The 26,212-nt window shown below is 37.2% G+C and overlaps 1 protein-coding gene across 2 annotated transcripts in view; it reads right to left on the bottom strand.

Annotated features, from left to right (window-relative positions):
- The window catches only part of msh3 (mutS homolog 3 (E. coli)), a 66,857-nt gene extending 46,307 nt beyond the window's left edge, over positions 1 to 20,550 (bottom strand). For both annotated transcript variants that reach the window (XM_053481733.1, XM_053481734.1), the window contains exons 1-8: positions 20,281 to 20,550; positions 18,657 to 18,792; positions 18,359 to 18,576; positions 18,008 to 18,214; positions 17,337 to 17,453; positions 16,564 to 16,681; positions 16,245 to 16,378; positions 13,060 to 13,226 (exon numbers count right to left, since the gene is read on the bottom strand). In XM_053481733.1, the coding sequence (XP_053337708.1) occupies positions 13,060 to 13,226; positions 16,245 to 16,378; positions 16,564 to 16,681; positions 17,337 to 17,453; positions 18,008 to 18,214; positions 18,359 to 18,576; positions 18,657 to 18,792; positions 20,281 to 20,418 (1,235 nt within the window). In that variant the 5' untranslated portion in view covers positions 20,419 to 20,550. The remainder of the gene's footprint in view (positions 1 to 13,059; positions 13,227 to 16,244; positions 16,379 to 16,563; positions 16,682 to 17,336; positions 17,454 to 18,007; positions 18,215 to 18,358; positions 18,577 to 18,656; positions 18,793 to 20,280) is intronic.
- Between the last annotated feature and the right edge of the window lie 5,662 nt (positions 20,551 to 26,212).

Genomic DNA, 26,212 nt, shown 5'->3' with positions numbered 1-26,212 from the left:
ATGGACAAAAGCCAGATGACATACCAGACTTTACCCCCGAACACATTCAATACCTAAAACAGACCCAGGTGCTCTAAGAGTGATCCAATAAAACACATTTAGCAAGCCACCGCAAGATACAAGAGGAAAGTAAAGAGAAAAAGGAACAAAATGATGTCAGCAAATCAAGAGTTTGAGGTTTCGCAAAAAAGTTTAAGGCAGGCATGGGGAAAAAAAAAATCTCTAAAGTACAGTAAAAATCGGCCACATGTTCTTGGTGCAAAAAAACGTCTCACAAAGGCAAAAAAAGTGAATAATTTTTAATTATACTTACTGTAATGCTTCTTATCTCAAAATCCATACTTCATTATTATTTTTTTTTTTTTACAGGTCATTTGCTTCTAGAAGCTTACACCAATTTTAGCATCAATACTCAAAGAAATATGAATAATTAGCATTTAAAATTATAATTTTTTTAAGTGAGACAGTATAAGAGGAAAATAAAATTTTCCCTCCAAAACGCCTGAGCTTAACTTGAAATTTTGACAGTGGTACCTCAGCATATGAATTTAATCCGTTCCAGAGGCAAGTACTTAAGGTGAATTTTCGTATGGCAAAATGCATTTTTCTATAGGAAATAATATAAATGCAAATAATCCGTTCCAGCCACACAAAAATATTACCAGTATTATCAATTTTCAACACTATAATCATATTTTTGCATATAAAACAATCAAAACATTTAGAAAAGACATGTGAACCTCACTTAATCTTTATGATTCCTCTTGTCTTAAAAACAAAACTGTAACTGTACTTTAACTGTACTTAAAAAAAAAAAAAGATTTAAACAGTTAAGAAATGCTCTGGTAATATGCAGTACTGAAAAGGCGGGAGAGCAGCTGGCTGTCAAAACTTATTCAAAACGAAACACGGTAGCAACCTCAGTCTTCTGTTTTGTTCAGAATTGCCTCTTTCCATTAATTAACGAGTGCACTGACAGGCTTATGACTCACTCCACCATTTTGATTACGGATAAGGGAGTAGTTAGGAGCTACAAAACTAACTAGCTTCTAAAACAAGGCTGAATCCCAAATACTTCTCCAAATCCTGATGTGCACACTACAGTATCTTTCCATTTTATGCTAACAGTTAGTTAGCTGAAGCAGTTCCAAAGCAGAAAAAGTAGAGCCATAAAGAGAAATTTATGAGATTTAGAGGACCGTCCACAACCCAGCAAAGGCAAAGCCCCTAGAGATGAACGTGGCAAACAAAAAGAAACAAGTAACTAGCTACCTGAAGAGCAATAATGCTATCCGTGAAAAACTGGTTAGAAGTTAATGAATGTTCTGGAACCCCATAGCTATTTATCACAACACAAAGCTAGAGAGGTGGTTTCTGCATCAGTGTTCCAATGTGTTCTAAAGGCTTATCACTTTCCCACAGAGCAGAAATGTTAGGAAAAAGCAAAGCAATGCAACAGAACAACGTTTACTATGCACAATGTGGAGAAAGTCAGCAGGTGGTCTGTTTCGTGGGTTCCATGTTATAATAAATGTTCTTGGATCGTGCTCAACCGTAGGCTTATTGCACATTGTTTTGTGAGAAATTGAGCCTGTCGCCAAGTTTGGAAATAATTGACTCTGGATTGGCTCTGCATCTCCCAAGAGGAAATGAGATACAAATTGGTATGCATCACTCTGAAAAGCCTGAATGCTCGATCTTTCTTTATACTACTCGTCCTCCTTCAAATGAGGTCTAAAAAACCTTAAATCAATTGAATATAAAGGATAACGTAAAAAATGGGTACTAATTTAAACAAAAGGTTAAGGCTGGAAAGTGGATTAACAGTATCTTAAGAAAAGACCGCAACCTAAAAAAAATAATAATAATAAAAATATTCATTGATATGAAGAAGCATAGTTTAGATAATTGAAAAATTCCAGTGATTCCTCTATTTATTATACACTACCACTTTTTGTATAACTGCAGCTGCTATTACATGTGTCTATATGTGCAGCCCTTCTATGGAACATCATAGTTGAGAAATGAATAAAAAACAGGCTTACTGTCAGCCGAACCTCCTAATTATAAAGAAAAAAAGCATCAAGACCATATCTTGCCCTCTGGTGAAGGATTAACTAAGCCAGTTTATGGTTGGACACATCCCTGAGTAAAAGCTGTGGCATCACCCCAGTGGTACAACAGCCAAGAAAAGCACAGTAAATTGTTACTATGCTGCTACCCTGAGGTGCAATTTGAGCCAATAAACAGTAACAAGCATGCACTGGGGTAAATAGTCGGTATTAACACCTATGACACGGCAGCGACAATTCCCTCGAGGGTCTCATTATGCACACCACAGCAACCACTAGGCAACTGTTGCTAGGGTGGGCACCTTTTCTACACATAGGTTGCTGATGTAGGAGCTCAAAACACAGCACTCACCAGTCAACCTACATGGATTCCTGTTTACATGAAGGTGTATGTCATAGGGTTATTTGTGCAGGTGCATTATATACATATACACACACATATATATATACATATACACATACATATATTATATACACTTACACATACACGTATATACCCAATTTTCTCCCTGGCATGGCCAATCCCCACCCAGTACCCGATCACACAACATAAGTAAGCGAACTACATAGTGCAATATACTGTAGAGTCCGTCCATATTCCAGCAGCAGTACAATTTACACATTTTAAAAGTAATGATAACTTTGGTTCTACATGACATATTAGAAAACCCAAATGCACAGTTTGATGTTTGTCTGTCACCCTGGCAGGACTTAGCTTCTTTTTTTTTTTTTTTTTTTTATCGTTCATTGACCCCTGAGTTGCTGTGTAAATCCATACAGTCTGTGTATTAGGGATTAATCGGTCGCAGATGGCATCATTCTCCCAGACAGATTTCAAAAAGGGTGGGCAAATATAGTTGGGCGGCCGTCAATATACTCTGTGTGGGCAACACTGCGTATATTATACATCTGATGGAACACCTTGCTAGTAACAAGGTGCTAAAAAGATTCCTTAGAGATTTTGATCCATACTGACAAACATTTGCCATAGATTTGTCAGTTGCACATCCATGACGAAAGTCTCCTTTTCCTCTCCTGAGATCTTGTGACCATATGAATACAATGTACACTGAATGTTCAAGAAACCAGTTTGAGGTGATTTTAAATTTGTGACATGGTCATAAAGGGGTGTTTTTCCGGTCGCCGACGCTGCGAATTGTAGTCTCAGTTTCCTGTTTTCAGCTGACAGGAGTGGCACCCGGTGTGGTCTTCTGCTGCTGTAGCCCATATGCCTTAGGCTCCAAAGTGTGGTGCGTTCAGAGATGCTCTTTGGCATACCTTGGTTTGGACGAGATGTTATTAGAGATACTGTTGCCTTTTTTTTTTTTTTTTTACCCCTGACATAAACAAGGCATTTTCACCCACTGAACTGCTAATCACTGGATTTGGAAAAAGCTTTCTATGCGAGTGTAAATCCCAGTAGATAGACACTCCAGCAGGTCATATTTAGCATCTTTACATGCCAAAATGTGTTGAGTTGCTGTCATGCTGTGATGTCATGGCTGATTAGATATTGGCGTTAAACAAGCAGTTGGAACAGATGTAACTAATATAGTGGCCACTAAGTGTATAACTTAATAGCGGGTCAACACAATGCCTACAAATATAAAATAATGTAATGCTAGCCAATGTATTATTGTATAATACTGGTCAATGGAAGGATGGTTACCACTGTATAAGGCTAGTACTGTATGTGTAACACTAAAACAACATAAAGTATGATATAATGATAAATTCGACTAAATATTGTTTAATTCTCGTGATAACAGCATAATTATGTTTAATCTACTGTTATATAATGCTAGTCAACAACATCAAGTAATTCTAATAAACACTACGTCAGTCTGCATACCGTATGAGGCAAATAGTATAATGCAAGTCAAAATACCGTACGTCAACAAAGGATTGTGTAATGCTAGTGAACAGAATGTTTTTTATCATTGTATAATAGTCAACATTCTAGTAAACAATTCTAAACAAAATATTGTATAATGTTAGGCAATGTAAGTACTGCTGTCTAATCCCCATACTTCTTTCCGTTTCACATTGAATGAAAATGTAACATTTATTTTTTTTCAGTGTAAATGACTGTCAGCAAATAGCAGAAGGTCAGACACTCTTACATTTCAAAGCAGCTGCATAGACTAGACAGTTAATACTCGACAAGTCTAAGTTCCGGAGCAGCATAATTGTAGTGCCCTTTAAAGAGTGGATTCGGATGTAGAGATGCCTACGCACTCATTCGACCGATGCTGAAGCGAAAGAAACAGCAGAAACCTTGCCCTTCCCTCCACTTATATCGTGGAAATGAGGTCATGGTGGAAAATATTTAAGTTATAACTGATTCGCGTCCAGGTACTGGAATTGCTTAACATTTACAGCTACTTGAGTAAGAAGTCTGTCTGATGTGTGAATGGTTATAAAATGGCATGAAAAAGACTAAAAAAAGAGACCATAAGGCAAGGCAAAAAAAAAAAAAAAGAAAACATACTAGAACTTTCTGAAACCCTTGAGGGATACTATCTGTATAAGATATCTTTATTAGGCATCTTCAAATAGAAAGTATTGTATAAACTATCAAGTCAGGTCAGGCCTTCTTGTTCTTTTTCTTCTGATGGTAGTTACTGTAATCCTCAACAAAACAGAGTTCACAGTCCAATACAGAGGAAAACAGCTCTTAGACAAAATAGCATCCGGAATTCCCCTCACGATTTAAATGCGCAGAGACAACACATTGTGTAAGATTATGCAATTATGGTATTTAGGCACATGATGGCAGTGTGGGGAAAGAGGACAGATTTAATCAAGTGGATTGGTATGCTTTTCGTTTTATATTTGTGTCAAAAGACGGTTAAGACTCACTTTGTCTGGCTTAAGAACAAATCAGACGTACAAACATGCTCCCAGAATTGAACTTGTTAGTGGGAGAACTTGCACAATTGGTGACTAAATAATTTTTGGCCCACTGTATGTAGGTATGTTTTAAGACATAAAGATATACTGTAGAAGCACATGTTCAAAAGAAAGTGCACCCTCTTTTAATTCTATGTGTTTTTCTATATAAACATCATAAAAATCATCTGATTAAAGCAGGTCTCAGTTTTAGCTAAATAAAATTTCAGATAAACGTTTTCACCGTTTTTCCATGCCAAAAATGAAGCCAACTTTCTACTTTCTACACTATAGTTTCTAATACAGAAAATGCATTAGAATTATTTCCCAAAACTGAACAAACTAATAGACTAAATTAAAATCACATGAACCCTGACCAGGCATTTATAAAGGATGAATAAGAGATGCTATAAATGCATAATGTCTTTGTTGTATGCTGTTATACTAATAATGCACATGGAGCAGGTGTGACATGGCGGGATGGGAAGCAATTAAAAGCCCAAAGGGTATTATTTTTGTATAAAAGCACAAAAGTGTCTGGAGTGTATTATTCCACTTAGACCAGTAATTCACATACCATTACTATTTTTACTTAATTAATGAATGAGACATGACTCTTAAATGTTTTTGAATGTACAGTATAGTTACATATGACACTCTTTAAGTGAAACCCAAAAGGTTCACAGTTAGTTGCAACATTGTGAGCAGAATATAAGACTTTAACCTGTACATTTAGTACATTCTTGCATCACCCTCAAAAACTTTTAGTTACTCGTCAACGAAACCACAAGTGAGTGTTCGGTCAAGTTGCTGATTGTTCACGAAACCTGGTGACGCATGGGCGTTAATTCAATTAACATTACTGCTAGAAATCAATCATTCTTACTGTAAAACACAGACATCGTATTAATTGTATCATGAGTTGTTTTGCTTATTTTATTACCAACATATACTGTTGGACAGAACACAGTATTGGTGCGGATTTTATTTAGTTTTTAAGGTTATTCATATAATACATCATGATGATATTAAATAATACCAAATACGCTACTTCTGAAGTTTATGCAACATGGAAGTAACCAGCTTCCCTAAAAATTTCAAGTTGCTAACTTCAGCTGTTTTAAAGAAATTATTTTTTTTTAGTTATACTGTCTCGCTTGAAACAATAATAATTTTAAATGCAACTTATTCCTATTTCTTCCTGAGTATTGATATAAAATTGGTGTAAGCTTCTAGAAGCATATGACCTGTACAAACTGATGCCTAAATTAAAGCATTCAGTGCAAAAAATAATAATTCTATAGTGTCCATAACCACGTCAAATTCATGTTGCAATACTGTATCTTACATTTTGCATTTTAAAGTAATACACTTTTTCAGGTTTATGTCTTTTAATGTGAAATCTAAATTGGACAAATTTGATCTGAAAGCCAATTAATATCATTGAAAGATTTGATTAAAAAATAAATAAATACACTTATGGACACTATATAATCAGGCATGAAATTCTATTGAGCAAATCTGTTTCTTCTTATCTGATAAATATATTACTGTGTATGCATATTTACAAAAAAAAAACTTAGTATGAATCAAATTAATAAGAAGCATTAGGTATTATGAAAAACAGTGTAACATGATCCCACAAGTATGTGAAAATTCTTCCCTTTTTTACCTTGGTGAGGCACTTTTTAGCATCGCTACCTCGTTTTGGCCGAGACTACAAATGGCAGCAGGGTATAAAACATCTATATACGTGTCACATCACTGCAGAAGTCAGAAGAAAACATTTCACTGTGTAATCTGTGGTCAGATCTCCAGATTCAATCGGCTTGTTTCATAACATGCAACAATGTACACAGCGTGTACTGTACATTCCTGTAATACTGATAGTATAATAAAAATAGAACACAGCAACAAAGTCTGTTAGAGTGTAGGAGAAGATTCACCCACATTTCTACTTGTTACTTGTGGATGGCAAATGTGCATTTAATGTGTGATAATTCTTCAAAAAAGTTAATATTTCTCTCTTTTTGAAAGTCAGGGCTATGGTGGGAAGGATCGAAAGCTAACGCCAGGAACATTGTGTGGGGCATAATTATGGGATCACAACGTTGCTCTGTTTTAGTGTATGTTGATTTAGTCAACTATATCTTTAACTATAAGTACAATAAATACAGGCGTGCTTTTAATAGACATACTAGTTGGTTTGAATGTTCTGTGCAAGAAGAATAAGCAGATAAGACTCGGATAAAGCGACAGTTTAACATCAAATCTTTGTACATGAAACTCTAGTAGAAGATGTAAGTGCTTAGCTCAAATTTAAGTTAGCGACTAGTCAATGACAGAAGAAATATTTAGTGTATACCAGTTCATGGATGAGACTAATTGTGCGGCCTGTGATGTTTTAGTGTTTCGGCACTTACAACAGTTCACAAAGTTCAATAATAGATAAATAGTTGGCACTTCATTTTACTATCAATTGTTATCTGTTGTGGCACATGCAATGTCACTTAGGCTAATTATTTAGTGTTTAAACACGAGTGAAAGGAAATAATGTAAAAGGTTTCAACAGAGAAATTAGTGTGACCTAAGAACACCCCAAAGCTTTGCAGCTGCCTCCAGAAAAAAATATTTAACATATTAAGACAAGCAAAAATGTATTCTGCTGCATAATTAAGTTTAATCGAAAGAATAGCCCAGATACGGTAACGTGGTAATTAGTTAATGTTGGCCACATACACCAACGCTGCCATAACATTAATTTAAGCCTAATATTGTGTGGATTCCCCTCGGAGCATAAGTCCACAAGACATCTGGGGGAGCACTCTGTGTGTCTGGCACCGTGATGTTGGTGGCAGTGGTTTGCAAGTGGGGCATCAAAGGATCAGGTTTGTTTGTCCAGCACATTACATGAATGCTCGATGGGATTGAGAACCTGAGACATTGGAGGCTGTTATGCACAGAGTGGTCTAATACCTTTCTATTGTGGCCTGCATTAACTTTATTCAGCAATTCAGCTTTTCTGTGGAATTGGCCCAGACAGGCTGCTCTTTGGTCACCAGAGTCATAGATGAGCCTTGGGTGCCGATGATCCTGTCACCAGTATGTATACGTTTACTGGTATATAATAGGTAATCACTGCTACTCAATTCACTTAGTAGTGGTGTTAGATTATACACTGATCTGCCACAACACTAACAGTCATTAGTTAGAGAACTGTTTAGCTATTTTACTCAGCACCTATGTTTTATATTTATATTTTATTACACATATTTATTATGTCCGCATTATTACGTATGTGCAAAACCCTTTAATATTTCCAAACATAACTTTAAAGTTAATAAATAAATAAATAAATAAATAAATAACTTTACAGAATAATATTTGCATGCCAGCAAAGAAAGCAATATATTACATGTTGGACCAGTTTTAGGATGAGGGGTAAAAAAAACTAATAAAAAGAGAAAGGAGCAAGTTTGACAAAGTTACCAAAAGAACTCATTCTCCAGCACACTCAGTAAAAGCTAACAGCTGTTTTTCTTACAGTACAGTCCTGTTCTTACATATACATATACTGTGAAAATGGCATAAGCAAAGGTACTTTTAAAAACATTTCTATAAAAATTTTTTTTTTGAAGAGCCAATATCCAATAAACAGTCAATATCTAGTGTAAAAAATCTTACTTAAAAAAACAATCAGTAATGTTAAGTACACATTTGTGCCATTTTACAAGCAAAGTCGCTGTTAGGTTTTACTGAGCATGCTGGAGAAATTGCCTTCCAAATTCTTCTGGCAACTTTCTTTTAATGTTAATGTTATTGTCGCAAAATGTCATTGTCGCATAGCAGCTTTACACAATCAAAAGAATTATTTAAAACAATATAACAAAAGATATAAGAAAATCTGAGCAAAAGATAATAAGGTTCCTAAAGCTTTTGCACAGTACTGCAGATCATGCAAGATCCTGATTATTAATTTAGATTCCACCCATGAATTTGTAAAAAATTCTTTGAAAGTGAGTTGTTTTGTACTATTGATTTTCCAGTCAGCACATCAAAGAAAATTATCAAAAGTTAGACTAGAAATTAGCTAATAGCTAAGTCTTTTACTGTTTAGATGTCATTTAGTATGTTTCAGGTCTTTATGAGGTTTGCCTTATATAGAGTTTTGTGGGCGTCACTAAATCCAAACAGAAACAGACTTAAATAAACAGATTTGGCCGATGAAAAAAAATATTTACACATAATTTTGCATAAACAAAACAACAAACACTAAGAGAAGCAGCAGTACGCTAAGCAGTGTAATTATCCAGCAAGCACAAGTTAAGGTCCCTGAAAATTGCTTTTTCGACTCACACAGTTCTCACCAAGCATAAAAAAACAACACCAATTTCAATTTCTGGATTACACTCTATGGTAAATTTACTTCTGTTTTGGGTAAATAATTGTATTTGTTGGAAAAATAAATTTGCATTAGCGTGCAACTATCTTCTCCACATAACATTTACTTGATGCTAATCGGATTTTACCACACACACACACACAAACACACACACACACACAATGAATAATTGGATTATGGAGAGAAAATATTTTATTCTGTTTTAATCAATAGCAGACGAGGTGAGAAGGTTTTCATCTGTTACTGATTAAGAAATTTGGACAGAACAGGATTTCTTTCTTTCTCAACCCTCTCTAGTATTGACAAATCCACCATTACTCGGATAAATGTATTGTAATGAATAGCACAAACACTTAAATATTGGTGCAAATCAAAGATAAAGCAATGTTTAAAAAAAATAAATAAAATAAAAATTCTGATCAACATTAACGTCCAGAGCAGTTGTGGCAATTCTGGTATCATGCTACAGCCACGAGAAAGCAGACATGTTTATTCATCGCAACACAGATAAAGGGGTTATGGAGACAGAGCAATATGACTGTGTGAACAGAAGGCTCAGGTTAAACTGGAAGGAAAAAAGCAGAGTAAATCTTTCAGCACTCATTTACAGCAAGAGCCAATAGTAATCATGAATAAGGATGTAATCACATAGTAACAATATTAATTATATATCTACATTATTACCAGACAACGGCTCCTGCAACGGCTACGTGGCCTGTACTGGGAATCCAGGCATAAATACAAACTGGATGGGAGACGAGTACGTAGACACATACGCACGCACGCACACATACTATATACATAAATCACTAGGGTTGGGAATCACCCTAGACTTTGTAATATGATATTATTACAATACCTAAGTGCTGACTTGGATTGTATCGTAATTCCATAAATATATTTTTTTTCTTCTAAATATCCAAATTTGACTTTTTTGTTACAATTCTGAGGAGAAAATAATTATTAATAACTAAATGTGCATTCACATAGAATTTAATTGCACACTCATTAGCACTCTTTTAAAAAAATGTACAAAGGCATCTGCTGAATTTTGGAGTTTTGCATGTTACCGTGAAAGGTGCGGGAATGAAAGTGTGAGATTGTGTTTATTAAGTAGATTTCAAAACCTGTAAAAACCTGATTAAAATTCATTCAGTAGTTTTGGGATGCGTGCAGACAAAAATCCCAAAAATCTTATTCATCTTAAGAACCATTACTCATCTTAAGTCCCCCAATATTTTTTTTTGCAAATATTTTCAATGTCCAGACATGCCAACTTTACAGTTTCATTATATGTAAAGAAGATCTGCTTCTGTGCTTTTACTAATAGCTTAGAGTGCGCCACCTATAGGATTATAGTAGAACAGCAACATTTTACCACCGCAAACATACAGTACATACAATAAAAGTTTATTTTCATTTTAGAGTCATTGTGGTGATACATGAATTGCCACACAAAAGTGATCACAATACTTGACTGAATCAAATTTCCTCATCTCTACAAAAAATTACAAACATGTACGTAGTTCTACCTTAAAGTGGTGCAACGCACCTGGAAGCACACACTTATCTACAGTAGGATGTATTTGTGTCCTATGGCATTACTATTTCCCTTCACTGGAACCAAGAGGACCAATCCTGTTCCAGCATGACAATACCTCTGTGGTCCCAGGGAGGAGTTGGAAGAATGGCCGCACTGAACGACTCCGTTATGAATCGGGCCACTGACTGCACCTAATCCCTCATTCCCTGACATCAGTGCGTGACCTCAAAAACGCTCTTGTGACTGAATAAACACAAATCCTTTTGCCGCGCTCCAAAGTCTAGTAAAAAACCCTCCTAGAAGAATTGGATTATTATTTGAAATAGCAAACGGGTGCTAAAAAAAATCTGGAATGGGACACTTAAAGCACACATACGTGCATGATGTCCACACACCTTTCCCATACGGTGTACTTCCGCCACTCAATAGTAGGGGCAATTAAGCACTGACCCTTGAGCTGCAAGGTCAACATGTATATTATGTTCACAAAAAAAATAATAAAGAATTATAGCATAATTAAGCATATTATACAATTTTTTTTTAGAAAATAACAATTTCAGTCTATTATAAAATACCAAATCTTCCACATATAACTCTTGAGTGTTCTTATAAAACAGAAAATGCAACCTAAAAATCATAAATAGACTGAACTGCAACGGATCTCAATTATCATTTCAAACTAAATCGCACACATAAAGCACACAGTAATTAACTGGTTCATTTAAGGTTCAACAAGATGCTTCAAAATGTGACTGGATCAACAAAGTGAGTCTCTGCACAGGAAGGAAATGAAGAGCATTGCCTGTTTCAAGTCATTTACTGACCTCTACTGGTAAATGACAGGTACTGCTCATCAGACACCAAACAAACAATTATGAGATGAGGCTTGTAGGTGAGTTTACTTTGTGTCATGCAAACAAATGTAACAAGCTTTGTAAAGAAATATTAATAATTATAATAAATGTTTGCTTTAAAACCACATGGTGACCTCATTTCAGTATTAGTATAAATAAAGCTACTCATTCTAAAAAATCCACTTATGTTCTCATCACTGCTGATAATTTAACGATATCTTCCAATTTACAGTAAATTTTCAGTAAATTTAAATTATGTTAGAAACATTTTTTAAACGCATATACCTTAATACATAAATTAAAAGGAAAAAAATGACTGAATGTTAAAACTTACTGCACTGTTTATCAGGAGTTTAAAATTGAAATAAAATATTAGTGTATAACATCATTGTTTGATGTTGAAAGTGGTTTCATTTCTGTCTTTACATTTTGGAATTTATATTTAACCAAAAAATAAATAAATAAATAAATAAATAAAGTCAAGCAAGTTTACTGTGTTCACCAAATCAGTTTCAGATATTCAGAAAATTGTCTGCTCTCCTAATTTAATTCATTTATACTTGTACTTTCACCTGACTTTTCCAAACTGAATCCTGAAATTTGAATAACAGTCTAAAACTGCACTAATGGATGTTTCATTATAGTGCTTGGATGCCATCAAGGTATCATGGTTTCTCATTATGATCAGATTTCCTGCTTCACATCATCGTCATTGCTGAAACACTAGCCTCTCAGGAACTCCATTAACGGCTCTTTCCTTTGATAGAAAAACAACAAAACATTATGGTTTGTTTACCAAAGGCGTTCTGTTTTTTGCAGGACAATATACGACCTCCAAGTGCTCACCTCACCACTTGCACGTTAAAGGAACACTGTACAATTCTGACCTCACTCTAATCCATTTCCATGTGTTTGAGCCATTAAAGGAATTCCTGGGAGACCAGCGTTTTACCTGACCTGAAGCAGACAGGCACATCATGGCTATAGAACAAACAAACACAAAAGTGATACCAATGTGTGGCAATCCATCGCAGAGCACACAGAAGCAGAAGTACCAGAAAGAAACCCACCAAGCACAGGGAGAACATGCACATATACTCGAAGTGAGAATCGAACCCTTGACCCTGAAGGTCTGAAGCAACATTATTACACCACTGTACCATTATTATTTTTTTAATTCAATAGCTTTATTAAGCTTCATATTCTTTTGTCTTTTGCCAAACTAAATTCGCAACTTAACACATTTACTGTCAGCTTTAATACATAAATGCAAGTATAAAAGCAATGGTGTCTAACCTGGCCAGAGCGATGGTGTGCAGGAGGCGCTCAGTGGTCTCAGACAGGTTGGAAGGCACCAGGATCTCAACGGGTTGGATCCTTAGAACTCTGGCTTCTAGCTCTGAGCGAGAGGCGTTATCTTTAAAACAGTCCACCATAACGTCACCGATGCTGGGCTGCACCACCTAAAGCACAGGAACACACCGCAACCCACAAAGTCACAATGACATTATACAGTAGGCAACAAACACGAAAGCCATCAATGTAAGTAAAGAGTAATGCAGAAATCTATGTGATGGTTAGGTTAAAATATGGCACGGCTGTTAGTATTACAGTATATGGAAACCACAATTTATTAGTTAGTATTTTAAATGTCTCATGTCCATGAATTATTAAACTGTGCGCAATAACAGAAGTCATAGATACAATTTAAATAAAGCAAGGGGAACATATTAGTATAATGTGCAATGGTATATTTAGTAAATACTACTGTATATCCATATTTTAACATGCGCATCATTTTGTTATGTTTTGTATATCCCTCACTCCAGGACTGATATAAAATAAAAGTATTTTTAAGTTCGATATGGTTATTTAAAGATTTTATAGGCCGTAAAGTAAAAAAATTGTAGTCACAACTTTTTTTTTTTTTTTTTTTAACCACCACATCCCCTTAGCATCTCTTTAAAAGAGTTTGGGTGTATTTAGCGCCCTCTTTTGTCTGCGGGGCAGATTGCAGGTCCAATGAAGAAATCATAACTCTAGTAATATTGCATTTAAAAAAGTTTTGAAAACTGTCATACTTTTACAACCTTAAAGAACATCTATCTCTTTGGCATCGCAAATCATTATGTAGATCGAGAATCTCCTTATTACTGAACACCTAATGATTACAGTACATCATGAAATATGCACGATGGTAGAAAGATTTGATATAAAAAAGAGGTGTTTGGAATAAATTTTAATTCTAATGTACAGTATCATCGTACGACGTTTGAGCATTTACTGCATTACACAATGTTTATATGAACACGCTCCGGTCTTTCACTGAAGTGAACTAAAGACAATCCTAAAAAGAAACATCAAGAAACATCTGTTAAAGCAGAAGGGAAAGCGTTTCTACAGCAACGCAGCTGAACGCCATATTCCTGGTTGACTTTAAGACATTTCGATGGCAGCTCAAATGTGATTCAAGATCGAGCTTGCCATGTAGATACACCACATATGAAAACAGACGAATAAAACTTAATTCTATTCACTGTTTCCGTCTGATAGAAGCCTCTAGCTGACAAACACCTGATCCTAAAGCAGCAAAAACAGTGACCGGTAGTGCGTCGTGTTCAATAGCTGCTCAGTTTTTGTTCTGTACTGTACTGTTTCATGCCAAAGATTTAAATAAAAGATTGTTTCTTTAAGTGACAAGAATGGTATTCATGCTGTAATCCAGCCCATGGAATAGAAGAAAAGCCATTACTTTTGATTGTACAGGCTTTTCCTATATTCCATGGGCTGGACTACAGCATGAATACCATTCTTGTGTCACTGAATGATAACTGCACTACTACTTAGCCAAGTTGCAGACTCAAAGTGGCCCTAAGCCACAGCTATAGGTATATATATTTATTTCGCTTACAAAAGGCATTATACAAGCATATGTTATTTTTTGGTAATGACCTTGAGATTGCAGCTGATTTGTATTAGCACTGGATTAACAACCTGTACTGATTTCTTCATATATACAGTAGGAGCAGAATCTGATGGCCAGTATGGGTTATTAAGGTGTTATACTGTACTGTATGTACTGATCCAGTACAGAAACTGACTGGTGTTTGATGTAACAGGCACAGTGTAGTGCGCATGCTTTGTTGCTTGTGTTATATAAATGGCCCACGCAGATTAACACCAAGTATAACAGAAGTGCTATAAGTGTACAAGATATTTTTCTCATAAACACCAGGAAAAATTCTTACACTGTACTGTACATGGCAGCCAACCATACACTATAGGAGTGGAAGCATTAGATAGAGAGTTAGAAAATGTATTTAGCGATTTGGGTAGCAGAAGCTTTAAGAGGCATTATTTTGTTAAATTATGCCCATAATTTACTTAAAGTACCCGTCGTTGAGATTGTAGAACTGGTTAAAAGGGTAAAGCTAAAAATAAGATGATCAGCCATAATGTAATCAGTGATGATGATATTTTAGGTTGAAGCCCATGTAATATCTGCCCGTCTGTCCGTACAACCGAACTCTCTGCCTAACTTATCAATACAAGGAAACACTGTGTTTACACTGCAAGTTGTACTCCTTTCGTTTTCAGAAAAATACACTTACTGTTTGGTAATCAGAGAAGTAAATCAGAGAAGTAAATCAGATTAAGATAAAATTTTGTCTAAAAATGACTCAATAGACCACTTTAGCACTTTTATTTCAGCTGTGAAAATATTAAGTAATCTTAGTAAAAAATATTCATCTTATCTTCCCTTAATTAATATCTATTGGTGCAGGTATCAGTTCACATTAAGCAAGTAGCTATTATGATTTCACTTATGGATCTTGATAAACTTTAAGCAGATACCCAAGTACTGCAAAAGATTCATTAAATTCTGTACAACGGGCGATTTTTAAGACACGCCCACAGTTTGACGCATGCGGTGTGCAGTTTCTGCTCATAACTGCTCATAATTACCCATCTATTTTTTATATTTTTAAGTTATGGTGCAGGTTAAACTTTGGCCAAATATGCAACTATTGGCAAAGTTTCATTCAATTCTGCCCAGACAGTTTCGTGTGATGCTGTGACAAAATCTGGCTGGACAGACATACAGACAATTTTTCTGAGACTGGTTTCGGATCCTCCGATGTACAAAACGTAAAGATATAATTCAAACAGGGAGTTCTGACCAAAACTTTTTATTCCTTTTATTTATATAGATGTATTGTCAATTAATAATTCAGGCAGTAGATTTATGAAACATGATATCAGATAAACAGGTCCGCATGCAGTCAGGTCTATACTGCATGTATATGGGGAATAATTAAATTTCCTCATTTTTATCAGATCTAATAGTTATTTTCAAACTCCCATCATTTTCACAGATTCAAAAGTAACTGGACAACTGACTCACTATACAGTACAGTCCAAATAGGTGTCCATATAAATAAAGGAGGTCATCATTAGGTTAAAAAACCATAAACTCTTACCACTAAGCCCACGGTCAGCTCCTTACTGTGCTTGTCCCAGCTCTCACTCACACACATCAGGTAACTACTGGGTGTGTCCTGCACTACATCTTCAGCTTGCTCCAAGTCCCCCAGCTTCAACAAGGGGTTCACGTCTGAAATACAGTAAACAAAGTCACAATCACAAAAAAAAAAAAAACACTTTATTTTAAAGTGAATGATTTAATTAATTGTTTGAGAACATGTTCATACAATTCATAGTTAATTCTATTTTTAAAACATATGAAGAGGTAGTATTTTATCCAGAAAAAAAATAAATAAATAAATAAAATCTACACACCTTCCCCAACCAGTGTAGACTTGGTATAAAGTGCACTTAGCTGCCGGGTGAAGAGGGAGCTCTTGTTGGCACTGGAGGCTTTGATTGCTGTTGTTTCTGTCTGTTTTACAACTCCTACCTATCTCCCAGCACACACAGAGAAAGGAAAAACAACTTAAAACTGCCTTAACAATGGTCTGGGACTTATTTATATTTAGAGACCCACCCCACTATTCAGTGAACCCTCCCACCCTGCAGATTGATGGGTGTGGGATTTGGGGGATCAAACCTGCAATGACATTGTATCCAAATACATATTACTTCATTATGAAGTTGGACCCCATTTTGCAGCTACTATATAACAGATTCCACTCTTCGTGTAAGGATGTCTACAAGATTTTGCACTGTTTCTGTGGGAATTCATGTCCTCTCATTCTGTAGAGCATTTATGAGGTCAGCCTGGCTCCGTTTCAGTTCATCCCAAAGGTGCTCAATGGGGTTGAGGTCAGGGCTCTGTGCTGGGGCCAGTCAAGTTCTTCCACATGAAACTTATCAAACCATGTCTTTATAGTCCTTGGTTTGTGCACTGCGGCACAGTCCTGTTGGAACAGAAATGCATCTTCCCCAAACTGTTACCATAAAGAAGCATAGCATTGTCCAAGATGTCTTGGTATGCTGAAGCTTTAAGATTGCCCTTGACTGGAGTTAAGAGGTCTGATTGAAGCACCTAAATTCAAATACTTTTGTTCATATAGCGCATGCTGTTTTACTAATATTTTAACAACGATGCTGACCTTGTAGCCCTGAGAGACGAGGCGGCGGACGTGCACGAACAGGCGATGAGAAGGAATGCTGGCCGTCATGAAGTTATGATCCAGGTGGCAAAAGATGTTAAGCTCCTTTGCCGCAACCTAAACAAATCAGCACAAGATGGCAGACAGTTACAGGGATTTAAAGATTCACTGTTTTGATTTTGTACACTGGTCTTAGTACTGATGATATGGCTGCACTTGTCAAAAAAGTATTTATTTTTAGCTCGAGGAAACAAGATTTATGTGGGTGTCTCTAAGTAAAAGAGGCGACACAGATTTTCCATAATTAAAGAAAGCAAAGACACTGAGCTTACCAGTACGAATTTAAAAAAGGGGTGTAGCCGTGATACCTATAAGACCTGAGATACAGTAAGTTTATGTGCTTGTTATGCCCGGACCACACTACACGATAACTAGGACAGTTTTCTAAGAAGCCTCTTGACAATCCCAAAGGGGAAAAGAATTTAGGCTGGTTTTAAACAATTAGCATCCTAAGAAGTGTAAAATCTTTACCTTAACCCATCTAGTCTACTGATCTGACTATATAAATGCCTTGTATAATACTGGGAAAGAAATTTAGACACGGATAAGCACATACTGTAACATCTCCCTCCGTCTTTGGCATAAGATAAACAATCTACTGCAGATCTCACCTCTGCATCCTCTCCGAAGAACCTGTACTTGTAGCCACATTCCACACATAGTATTGTGTCTTTGTATTGCTCCTTAATCTCCATGTATTGCTGCTCAAGAGGAGTGTAGATGCTTTTGGTCCTCTTATTAGGTCCAGCCGGTTCTGGAGGACTCCTCTTAGACACAGAAACACCTCCAGTCTTAGCAAACTGACTAAAGTTGATTGTCTAAAAAGAACATCAGAAACAAACAGATCTGAGACGAAGAAGAAAGTCGTATTTCCATGAAACATAGCTTATTCCAGATGTCCACCTCAGAATCTCACTCAGTTACGTATTAGATACAGTAATTTAAGTTCCTCTGAAGCAAACCTGTTTGCTCTGAACCATCTCTTCTTCACTGTCCTCTTCCATCTGGACTCGTTCTCGCTTTGTGCTTTCCAACTGTCCTGTTCCTGAGTCCTCCATCTTCACACCATCACATGTAGCTTTGCTCTCACTGTCTGCATGGCAGCTGAAACCACGCAGCTTCTCCAGAGTGGAGCAGGAAAGACTTCCCTTAGAAGCACAGCCCTGCTCATTTACATTTACTGCGAGGAAACAAGAACATAATGAATTAAAATCCACAAACAAAGTAGACCGCTGACAGACGGAGGAATGTAGGACTTACTTTCTGTGCCATCGTTATTAGAGTTTTTTAGTGCCCTGCAAGTCGGCTTTTCTTCTTTCTCCAAGCCCTCTCCACTGTGAGAAACTTTAAGCCGTTTCTTCGAGGAGCCACCTCCTTCAGGTAACAACGGTCTCTTCTAAATATCCATACAAAAATCAAGGAAAGGATAATTTTTTATTTATTCAACCTGACATAAGAGCTAGTATTTTTAATATTTCAAGATTTCCAATTTTGGCTGCTGCCGTCAAGGGGTCACCACAGTGTGAACTTTACACAGGTTTTACCCTTCCTGACGCAACCCTCCCATTTTATCCGGGCTTGGGACCGGAACTGCCTCCAGTGGCTGAGGTTTGGGCATTGGGTGGGAATCAAACCTGAGCCTTCTGCATGGCAGGGGAGAAACCTACCACTGAGGCACCAATGTCCTTTCAGGATTTTCAGTAAAAAATAAAAATGCATTACACCGATATAAATCTGGCCTGTGATAAAGATTTGGATAAGCTCTTCTTAGAGCTTCTTAGCAGCAAAAATGTAAACTGCTTTGTGTGTATTTGAGAAATGTGCTAGCAATCTATGAACTGATGGTAATGTTTCCAATCAAGAACAAAATTCACATGACCGAAGCAATCTCATTTAAAAAGCCACAAGTCTGTAAGAAATATTCAAGCACTCGTCAGCTGTGTGTAAATCTGCTGCTCATTGTGCAAGATGCAAATATATATACAGATCAGCCGTAACATTATGAGCACCTGCCTAATATTAAGGGGGTCTCCACTTTTGCCACCAAAACAGTATTGAGTTCTGAATGTGTTCTGACACCTTTCTACTGGAACCAGCATAGACCTTTTCCTTAATTTGAGCTACTGTATAGCTTCTATTGGTTTCTACTGCACGGGCCATCCTTCACAACCCATGTGCTTCAGTACGCCTTGGCTGCCCATGACCCTGTCGCCCACAAGAGCTCCAGTTTTGGAGTTGTCTGACCCAGTTGTCTAGCTATTATAGTTTCACCCTTCAAAAAGTAGCTACATTAGATCAATATCTCATTACAGTTGCGGCTGGAAGTGGGTGGGATATACTGTATTATGCAGCAGGTGAACCTTTTTTCAAGGGCCAGATTGTGATGGCTAGAGGAATGGATCAGAGCAACTCCAAAACTGCAGCTCTTGTGGGATGTTCCTGGACCGTAGTGGTGTACCAAAAGTGATCAAAGGAAGAAAAACCATTGAACTGGTGAATGGGTGGACAATGCTTGCTGATGCCCAATGAGGAGTGAAGGCTGGCCCGTGTAGTCCAATCCAATCAAAGCGCTTGTGTCTACTATAGATAAAATCGAGGAAAAGGTTAATGCTGGTTGTGATAGAAAGGTGTCCAAACACACAGTGCATCACTGTTATGGTGGCAAAAGGGTGGACCCACTCACTATAATGTTATGGTTGATCAGTGTAACATGAGTATAGAAAAGTTTTTTTTTTCAGATCATGGCAAGCTGTAACACCTTACATATGTGTTTCATATCTATTCTATCATTTTCATGGACACATGCTTTGTTTACAGGCTTTGCACAGCTATACACTGATTATAGTTAACTACAATAGATGTGATGTCTGATAATCATCCTCACCTTGCTTTTGCTTTCCCTTGGCTCATCGACCTCAGCTCCTTTATCTCCTGCACTGCTGAAGAACCTGCTGATGGTCGTCTGGCTGCTGGACTTCACACAAGTCTTCCCTCCTGAGAGTCTTTTACGACTAGAAGGCATCTTTAAAATGTAGTCAATGTTCAGTAAATATTTAAAAGAGTTACAGTGTTGCTCGACAAGCTATAAATATATCCTAAAGCTTTAAATAGCTCGCCAGTATAACAAGAAGTCATGCTAGAGAGAGAGAGAGAGAGAGAGAGAGAGAGAGAGAGAGAGTGTGTGTGTAGTTGTGTTGGCGCGTAGATGACGTCTCAGCTCGTGCACATGTGACACCGAGGGGCTGTTCGAGAGCTGACAGGATGCGTCGAAAATGCGCAGACAATATGCGTCGGGGATACGCAGACCAACAATGTACTCTATAAGGGGCCCAAAAAATTTACAAAAATATCAACGGCTATTTATGACCTATGATTTTTTTTTTAAAGGGTTAATTGTTGCAGCAATGTGTAGTATGTTTACTTTAAAGATGGGAAGTGATGGGAAGTTTGAATCATTTTAGTGACTCGGTTCTTTGAATCTCGTTCATCAAAATGAACAAATCTTTTTTTGAGTCATTTAGTTCATTTCGTTCTTTTGAACAGAAATAAAATAAAATGTTGCATTTTCAATAAACAGACCTCCAATACGTCTACATACACAAATTTTGGGTATAGTTTCAGTAATCAAAATATTACAATGCAGCTCAGGACATATAATAATAAACAGAATGAGTAGCTCACCTCTTATATCTTCCAGTATGAGTCGTTTGTTCTTTTGAATCTATTGCACTGCAAAGCGTCTATGCGAGTCACGTGACAAAAGAACAAACGACTCGGAGTTGAAGAGTCATGGAGAAAGAATCACTCAATTCTGCTTCCTGTACATCACCCAACGAAGGTTTTGCGCATGCGCCCCCCGTAGAAAATGAATGAATCACTCTCCGAGACTACTTGTTCTTCTGAGTCACGTTAAAGATTCGTTTAAAAAGACTGACTCGTTTATGAACCCATCACTAGTGGCAGCATGGTGGCGTAGTGCTTAGCGCTGTGGCCTCACCCTTCCAAGGTCTGGGTTTGATTTCCCCATTGGGATCTGTGTACATGAAGTTTGTATGGAATTTTCTCCAGGTGCCCCGGTTTCCTCCCACAGTTCAAAGACTACCATGTGTATTAGGTTAATTGGCATTCCCAAATTGTCTGTAGTGTGTGAATGACAATCAGGCATTGACCTGGCAACTCCGAACCCCCTTTAAGTAACTGGCAGTGACTCACCATAAAAATATACATAAAAAAATGTCATTTGTCACACCACTGTTGATGCCACCGTCAGATAGAGACCAAAGAGGATTGTGTAGGAGTTGATTTACAGTAGAAATAATATACACAAAAAAAGTACACAGTAGTCACACCATGATTGATGCTATCATGGGGTCAAAAATGAAAAGAGCCGAAGAAAACGGCAGAGGATGTGGTGTACCATAGAAAGGAAACAAATAAAGGATTGAGTCTCCACAGGGATTGCTCTGCACGATACTTCAGTTTCTTACTGAAGAAAACCACCTACGCTTGCTGCACTACGGGAAGAAATTAAAGTATTGCAGAGCAGGCCCTGTGGACAAAGTTGTCAGTCTTGTTCATACAGTAGTTCAACAAAATCCAAAGTGTCTGGATGCTAATGGGGATCAATTTAAGCACCTAATCTAATCGCATAATTCAAACATGACTTTCAAGATTCAAAGAACTTTATTAATCCCAGAGGGAAATTGCTTATGCTTGGTTACAGGTGCTCACAGTTGTTATCCAAGGAAAGGTAATAAATAATAATAATCATCTAAAAAAAAAAAAAAGTTCCAAAAACAGTAAGTACCAACAGAATATGACTCAAGACCACTTGTAAGTATTTCACAGTAATCTAGTATTTGTATGTAATATTGTATTATTATCTATATAATCATATATAATTATGTATAATAATCTTGTATTACATATTTTATTGAGAAGTAGTATTGCAGTTATCATATTATTAATATGGGTAAGTATTAATGTCCTTTTGTGCAACAGTTAGTGAAAAATCCACATACATGTGTGCATGAGTTACAGAGAAAAGTTGTAAACTTTTATGGCCGTTGGGAGAAAGGATCTCCTGTGGCGCTCTGTAGAAAACTTGATAGTAATCAGTCTCTGGCTGAAACTGCTCCTCTGTTCAGCAAAGACACTGTATAGCAGGTGAGAAGGATTGTTCAAAATGGATTGTACTTTGGATAGAATCCTCCTCTTCGCTACTACATCCACAGAGTCAAGCTCCATGCCTAGCACAGATCCGGCCTTTTTAATTGACTTGTCCAGTTTGTTCTTATCAGACACCTTAATGTTATCACCCCAACAGCCCACAGTGTAAAAAATGACACTCGCCACAACGGTTTCATAGAACATCCACAGAATGGTGTTACAGACGTTAGAAGACCTGAGCCTTCAAAGAAAGTACAACCGACAAGGTTACAGCTAACCTTTAATGTTTATATAAATTTAGATATAACAATCTATAACAAAAATGTTACAATCAAGTTAGAAGCATACAATTTTCTAGAATGTCTTTGTTTGCTGTAGCAGTACAATTTCCCTTCACTGGAATTAAGAGTGCAAACCCACGAATCCTGTGCACAAAGCAAGCTTACATCTTTTATTGAAGATTGTTCTAAGAACATGTTTTAAATCTGGTTCCAATATTGTTCTATAGGGTTTGTTCTAAGAATGTCACTCCAGAGTCTGTCCAAGTCAAAATCTGGGTCCATGAATGATATGATATTCATATAATGGTGCAGCAAAGCTTTTTAAACACCTAAAGGAATGTTAGTGAATGTAATCCTGGCTGGGATGTCAGTTCATCACAGGGCACCATGCAAACATTCAAACAGAGCAGCAATTTATCTCAACCTGCCTATTTAGTCATGTCACTGTTTCCTTCAGTGTAGTAGGAGTAACTGTGTTACTGAATTATGGATTAGATTCCTACAGTATAAGAGCATATTGAATCATAGTTTCTGTTGAATCTTATCTTACATAACAGTACCTTACATAACAGCAGCTCTAAAAGTAGTGCAGACTGCAGAGCAAACAGCAAAATCAAAATGTTAATGTGTCCATTCTGATAAAAAAAAAAAAAGGTGCAGATCTGGGGGACTTGTAGACGTAGAGTATTATGATGAACTGGTATACAGTATTTACAAGTAGATTCCCCTCCTCTCATAGATCACTCAGGTTTGCTGACAGTGAAGTGACTGGTTGCTTTATTTCCCAAGTAGACCTCATATCTGTTTACGTCTGGCTTTAGTTATGCTCTTATAATCAGTCCTGTAGTTAGTCTGTTTGTACAGTACATTGCACAAAATATGCATTCACCTTATACATTATGTTAATGTGACCATATCTAACTCTCTTCTCTCTTTCTCTTTCTCTACATACAGCACTCCTCAGCTGCCCATGATCCAGACCACTTCTGCTCCTCAGATCTGTGTGACGTATCCAGGTGCCCTGCTCCTGTATAGAGATCTCAACGCATGGAGGACTCCCCATGTGGACTGCTTGGGATGGTTCCACTTGACCATGAAGATGGTCTTGGACTTGGCTGATGCAGGCATTTGTTGTCTTCATATTAACGTAAACACCTTTCCTGTAATACTGAATTAAAAAGCTGCTAACACACAGTATGACAGTATAACACATCAGCTTCCTAAAGTTGAGCAATGTGTGCAGGGCATAAGAAATTGGATGCTTATTAACTTCCTTCTGCTTAATCCAGATAAGACAGAAGTTCTAGGCATAGGACCGCATACAGCTAGAAGTAAAATTCTAGATTACACCGTAACTTTAGATGGCCTTTCTGTTCCATCAAGTGCAACAGTAAAAGACCTTGGTCTGATTATAGATTCCAGCCTTTCATTTGAAGCTCATGTAGATAATATTACCAGGATAGCATTTGTTTACCTCAGAAATATTGCCAAGATAAGAAATATATTGTTGCTAAACGATGCAGAAAAACTGTCTGGTTGTTCGGCTAGGTGCAAAAATAAGCTTCAGCTAGTCCAGAATGCAGCAGCGAGAGTCCTCACTAGAACCAGAAGATATGAGCACATCACCCCTATCTTATCTTCACTGCATTGGCTCCCTGTGAAATTTCGCATTGATTTTAAAATACTACTCTTGACATATAAAGCATTAAATGGTCATGCACTGCATTATCTGAGTAAACTGCTAGTGTCTTAAGATCCGCCACGCCTACTTCGATCAAAGGATGCAGGCTTTTTATCAGTACCGCGTATTATGAAAAATACAGCTGGGGGCAGAACTTTTTCTTACAAAGCCCCAAAATTATGGAATAGTCTTCCAAATAGTGTTTCGGGACTCAGACACAGTCTCAGTGTTTAAGTCCAGGCTAAAAAACTATTTATTTAGCCAAGCATGTTTATAAATAGATTTGCCATAGGTAAAGGAGCAGAACTGGAGGACTCATGGACGTAGAGTATTATGGTGAACTGGTATGTTTGGATGCTGTCTTCCTCACTCTCATTGATCACTCAGATTTGCTGACGGTGAGGTGATTGTTTGCTTTACATGTCAGGAAGCCCTCATGTTTGTGTTTCCTTCTGGCTCTCCCTTTTAGTTATGCTGTCATAGTAAGTCCTGCTGGAGTCTCTGCTTGCACTCTACAGTTAATATACATTCACATTATACATTGTGTGACTGTGACCATACCTAACTGCCATCTCTCCTCTTCTTCTCTTTCCCCCCCTCTTTCTCTTTCCTCTCTCCTCCTGTCTCCCCCTTTCACTCTTTCTCTCTCTCTGTCGAGCTACACATGTCGTTCCTGAGCTGCCAGTGACCCAGACTCCCTCTGCCCTCCGGACCTGTCTGACCCATCCTGGTGCCCCATTTCTGGTTGAAGATCTCGTCACATGGATGCCCCGTGTGTCTCTTTGGGATGTGTCTGGTGTCTGGGGATAATTCTCTCTACCTAGAAGATGGTTCTGGCCTCGACTGGTGTTGGCAACTGTTTCTCTGGGGACTTGACAGTTCGATAGTTCAGGACTGGAACTTCCTACAAGTCTACCTGGGTCTTCAATAACTACCTGGACTCCATATTAACATCAATTAGCATCAACTATTATAGCTGAACTGCCTGCCACCTAACACATTGTATAAATGCAGATAATTTACTGCTTTCTGTTTTACCCAAATGAGGATGGGTTCCCTGTTGAGTCTGGTTCCTCTCAAGGTTTCTTCCTATTACCATCTCAGGGAGTTTTTCCTTGCCACTGTCGCCCTCGGCTTGCTCACCAGGGACAAACTGACCATTTTGATTCATACACATTCACATTTCATACAAACTTAAATAATTCTTTTGATTGTGTAAAGCTGCATTGCGGCAATGACAATAGCTAAAAGCGCTATACAAATAAAATTGAATTGAATTGAATTGAATTGAGTATGACTGCAAATTAATCCCTGCTATTCGTTATCACCCATATGAGGTTCCCTGTTGGGTGTAGTCTCTCTTAAGGTTCTTCCTATTGTCATCTCTCGAAGCTTTTCCCACCCTCGCCCTCGGCTTGCTCATCAGTGACAGTCTGTGAATTATAATTTTAAAAATTTTCAAACTCATTTCCTTTTATTTTTTTATTCTGTAGAGCTGCTTTAAGACAATGACCATCATTAAAAGCTATATATAAATAAAACTCAATTGGATTTAATTGTATAATCGCAAAAGGCTGCAATTTATTACAGATAATATAAGCATATTTTGGAATTTGTGTAGAGATTGTCAATAATTTATGTATTTGTTTATTTTCTAAATACCTTTGAAATATTGACAAACATAC

This window comes from Clarias gariepinus, chromosome 21 (assembly GCF_024256425.1).
Source record: "Clarias gariepinus isolate MV-2021 ecotype Netherlands chromosome 21, CGAR_prim_01v2, whole genome shotgun sequence".
Classification (NCBI taxonomy): domain Eukaryota; kingdom Metazoa; phylum Chordata; class Actinopteri; order Siluriformes; family Clariidae; genus Clarias; species Clarias gariepinus.
This window is presented reverse-complemented; position numbering and strand designations above follow the sequence as displayed.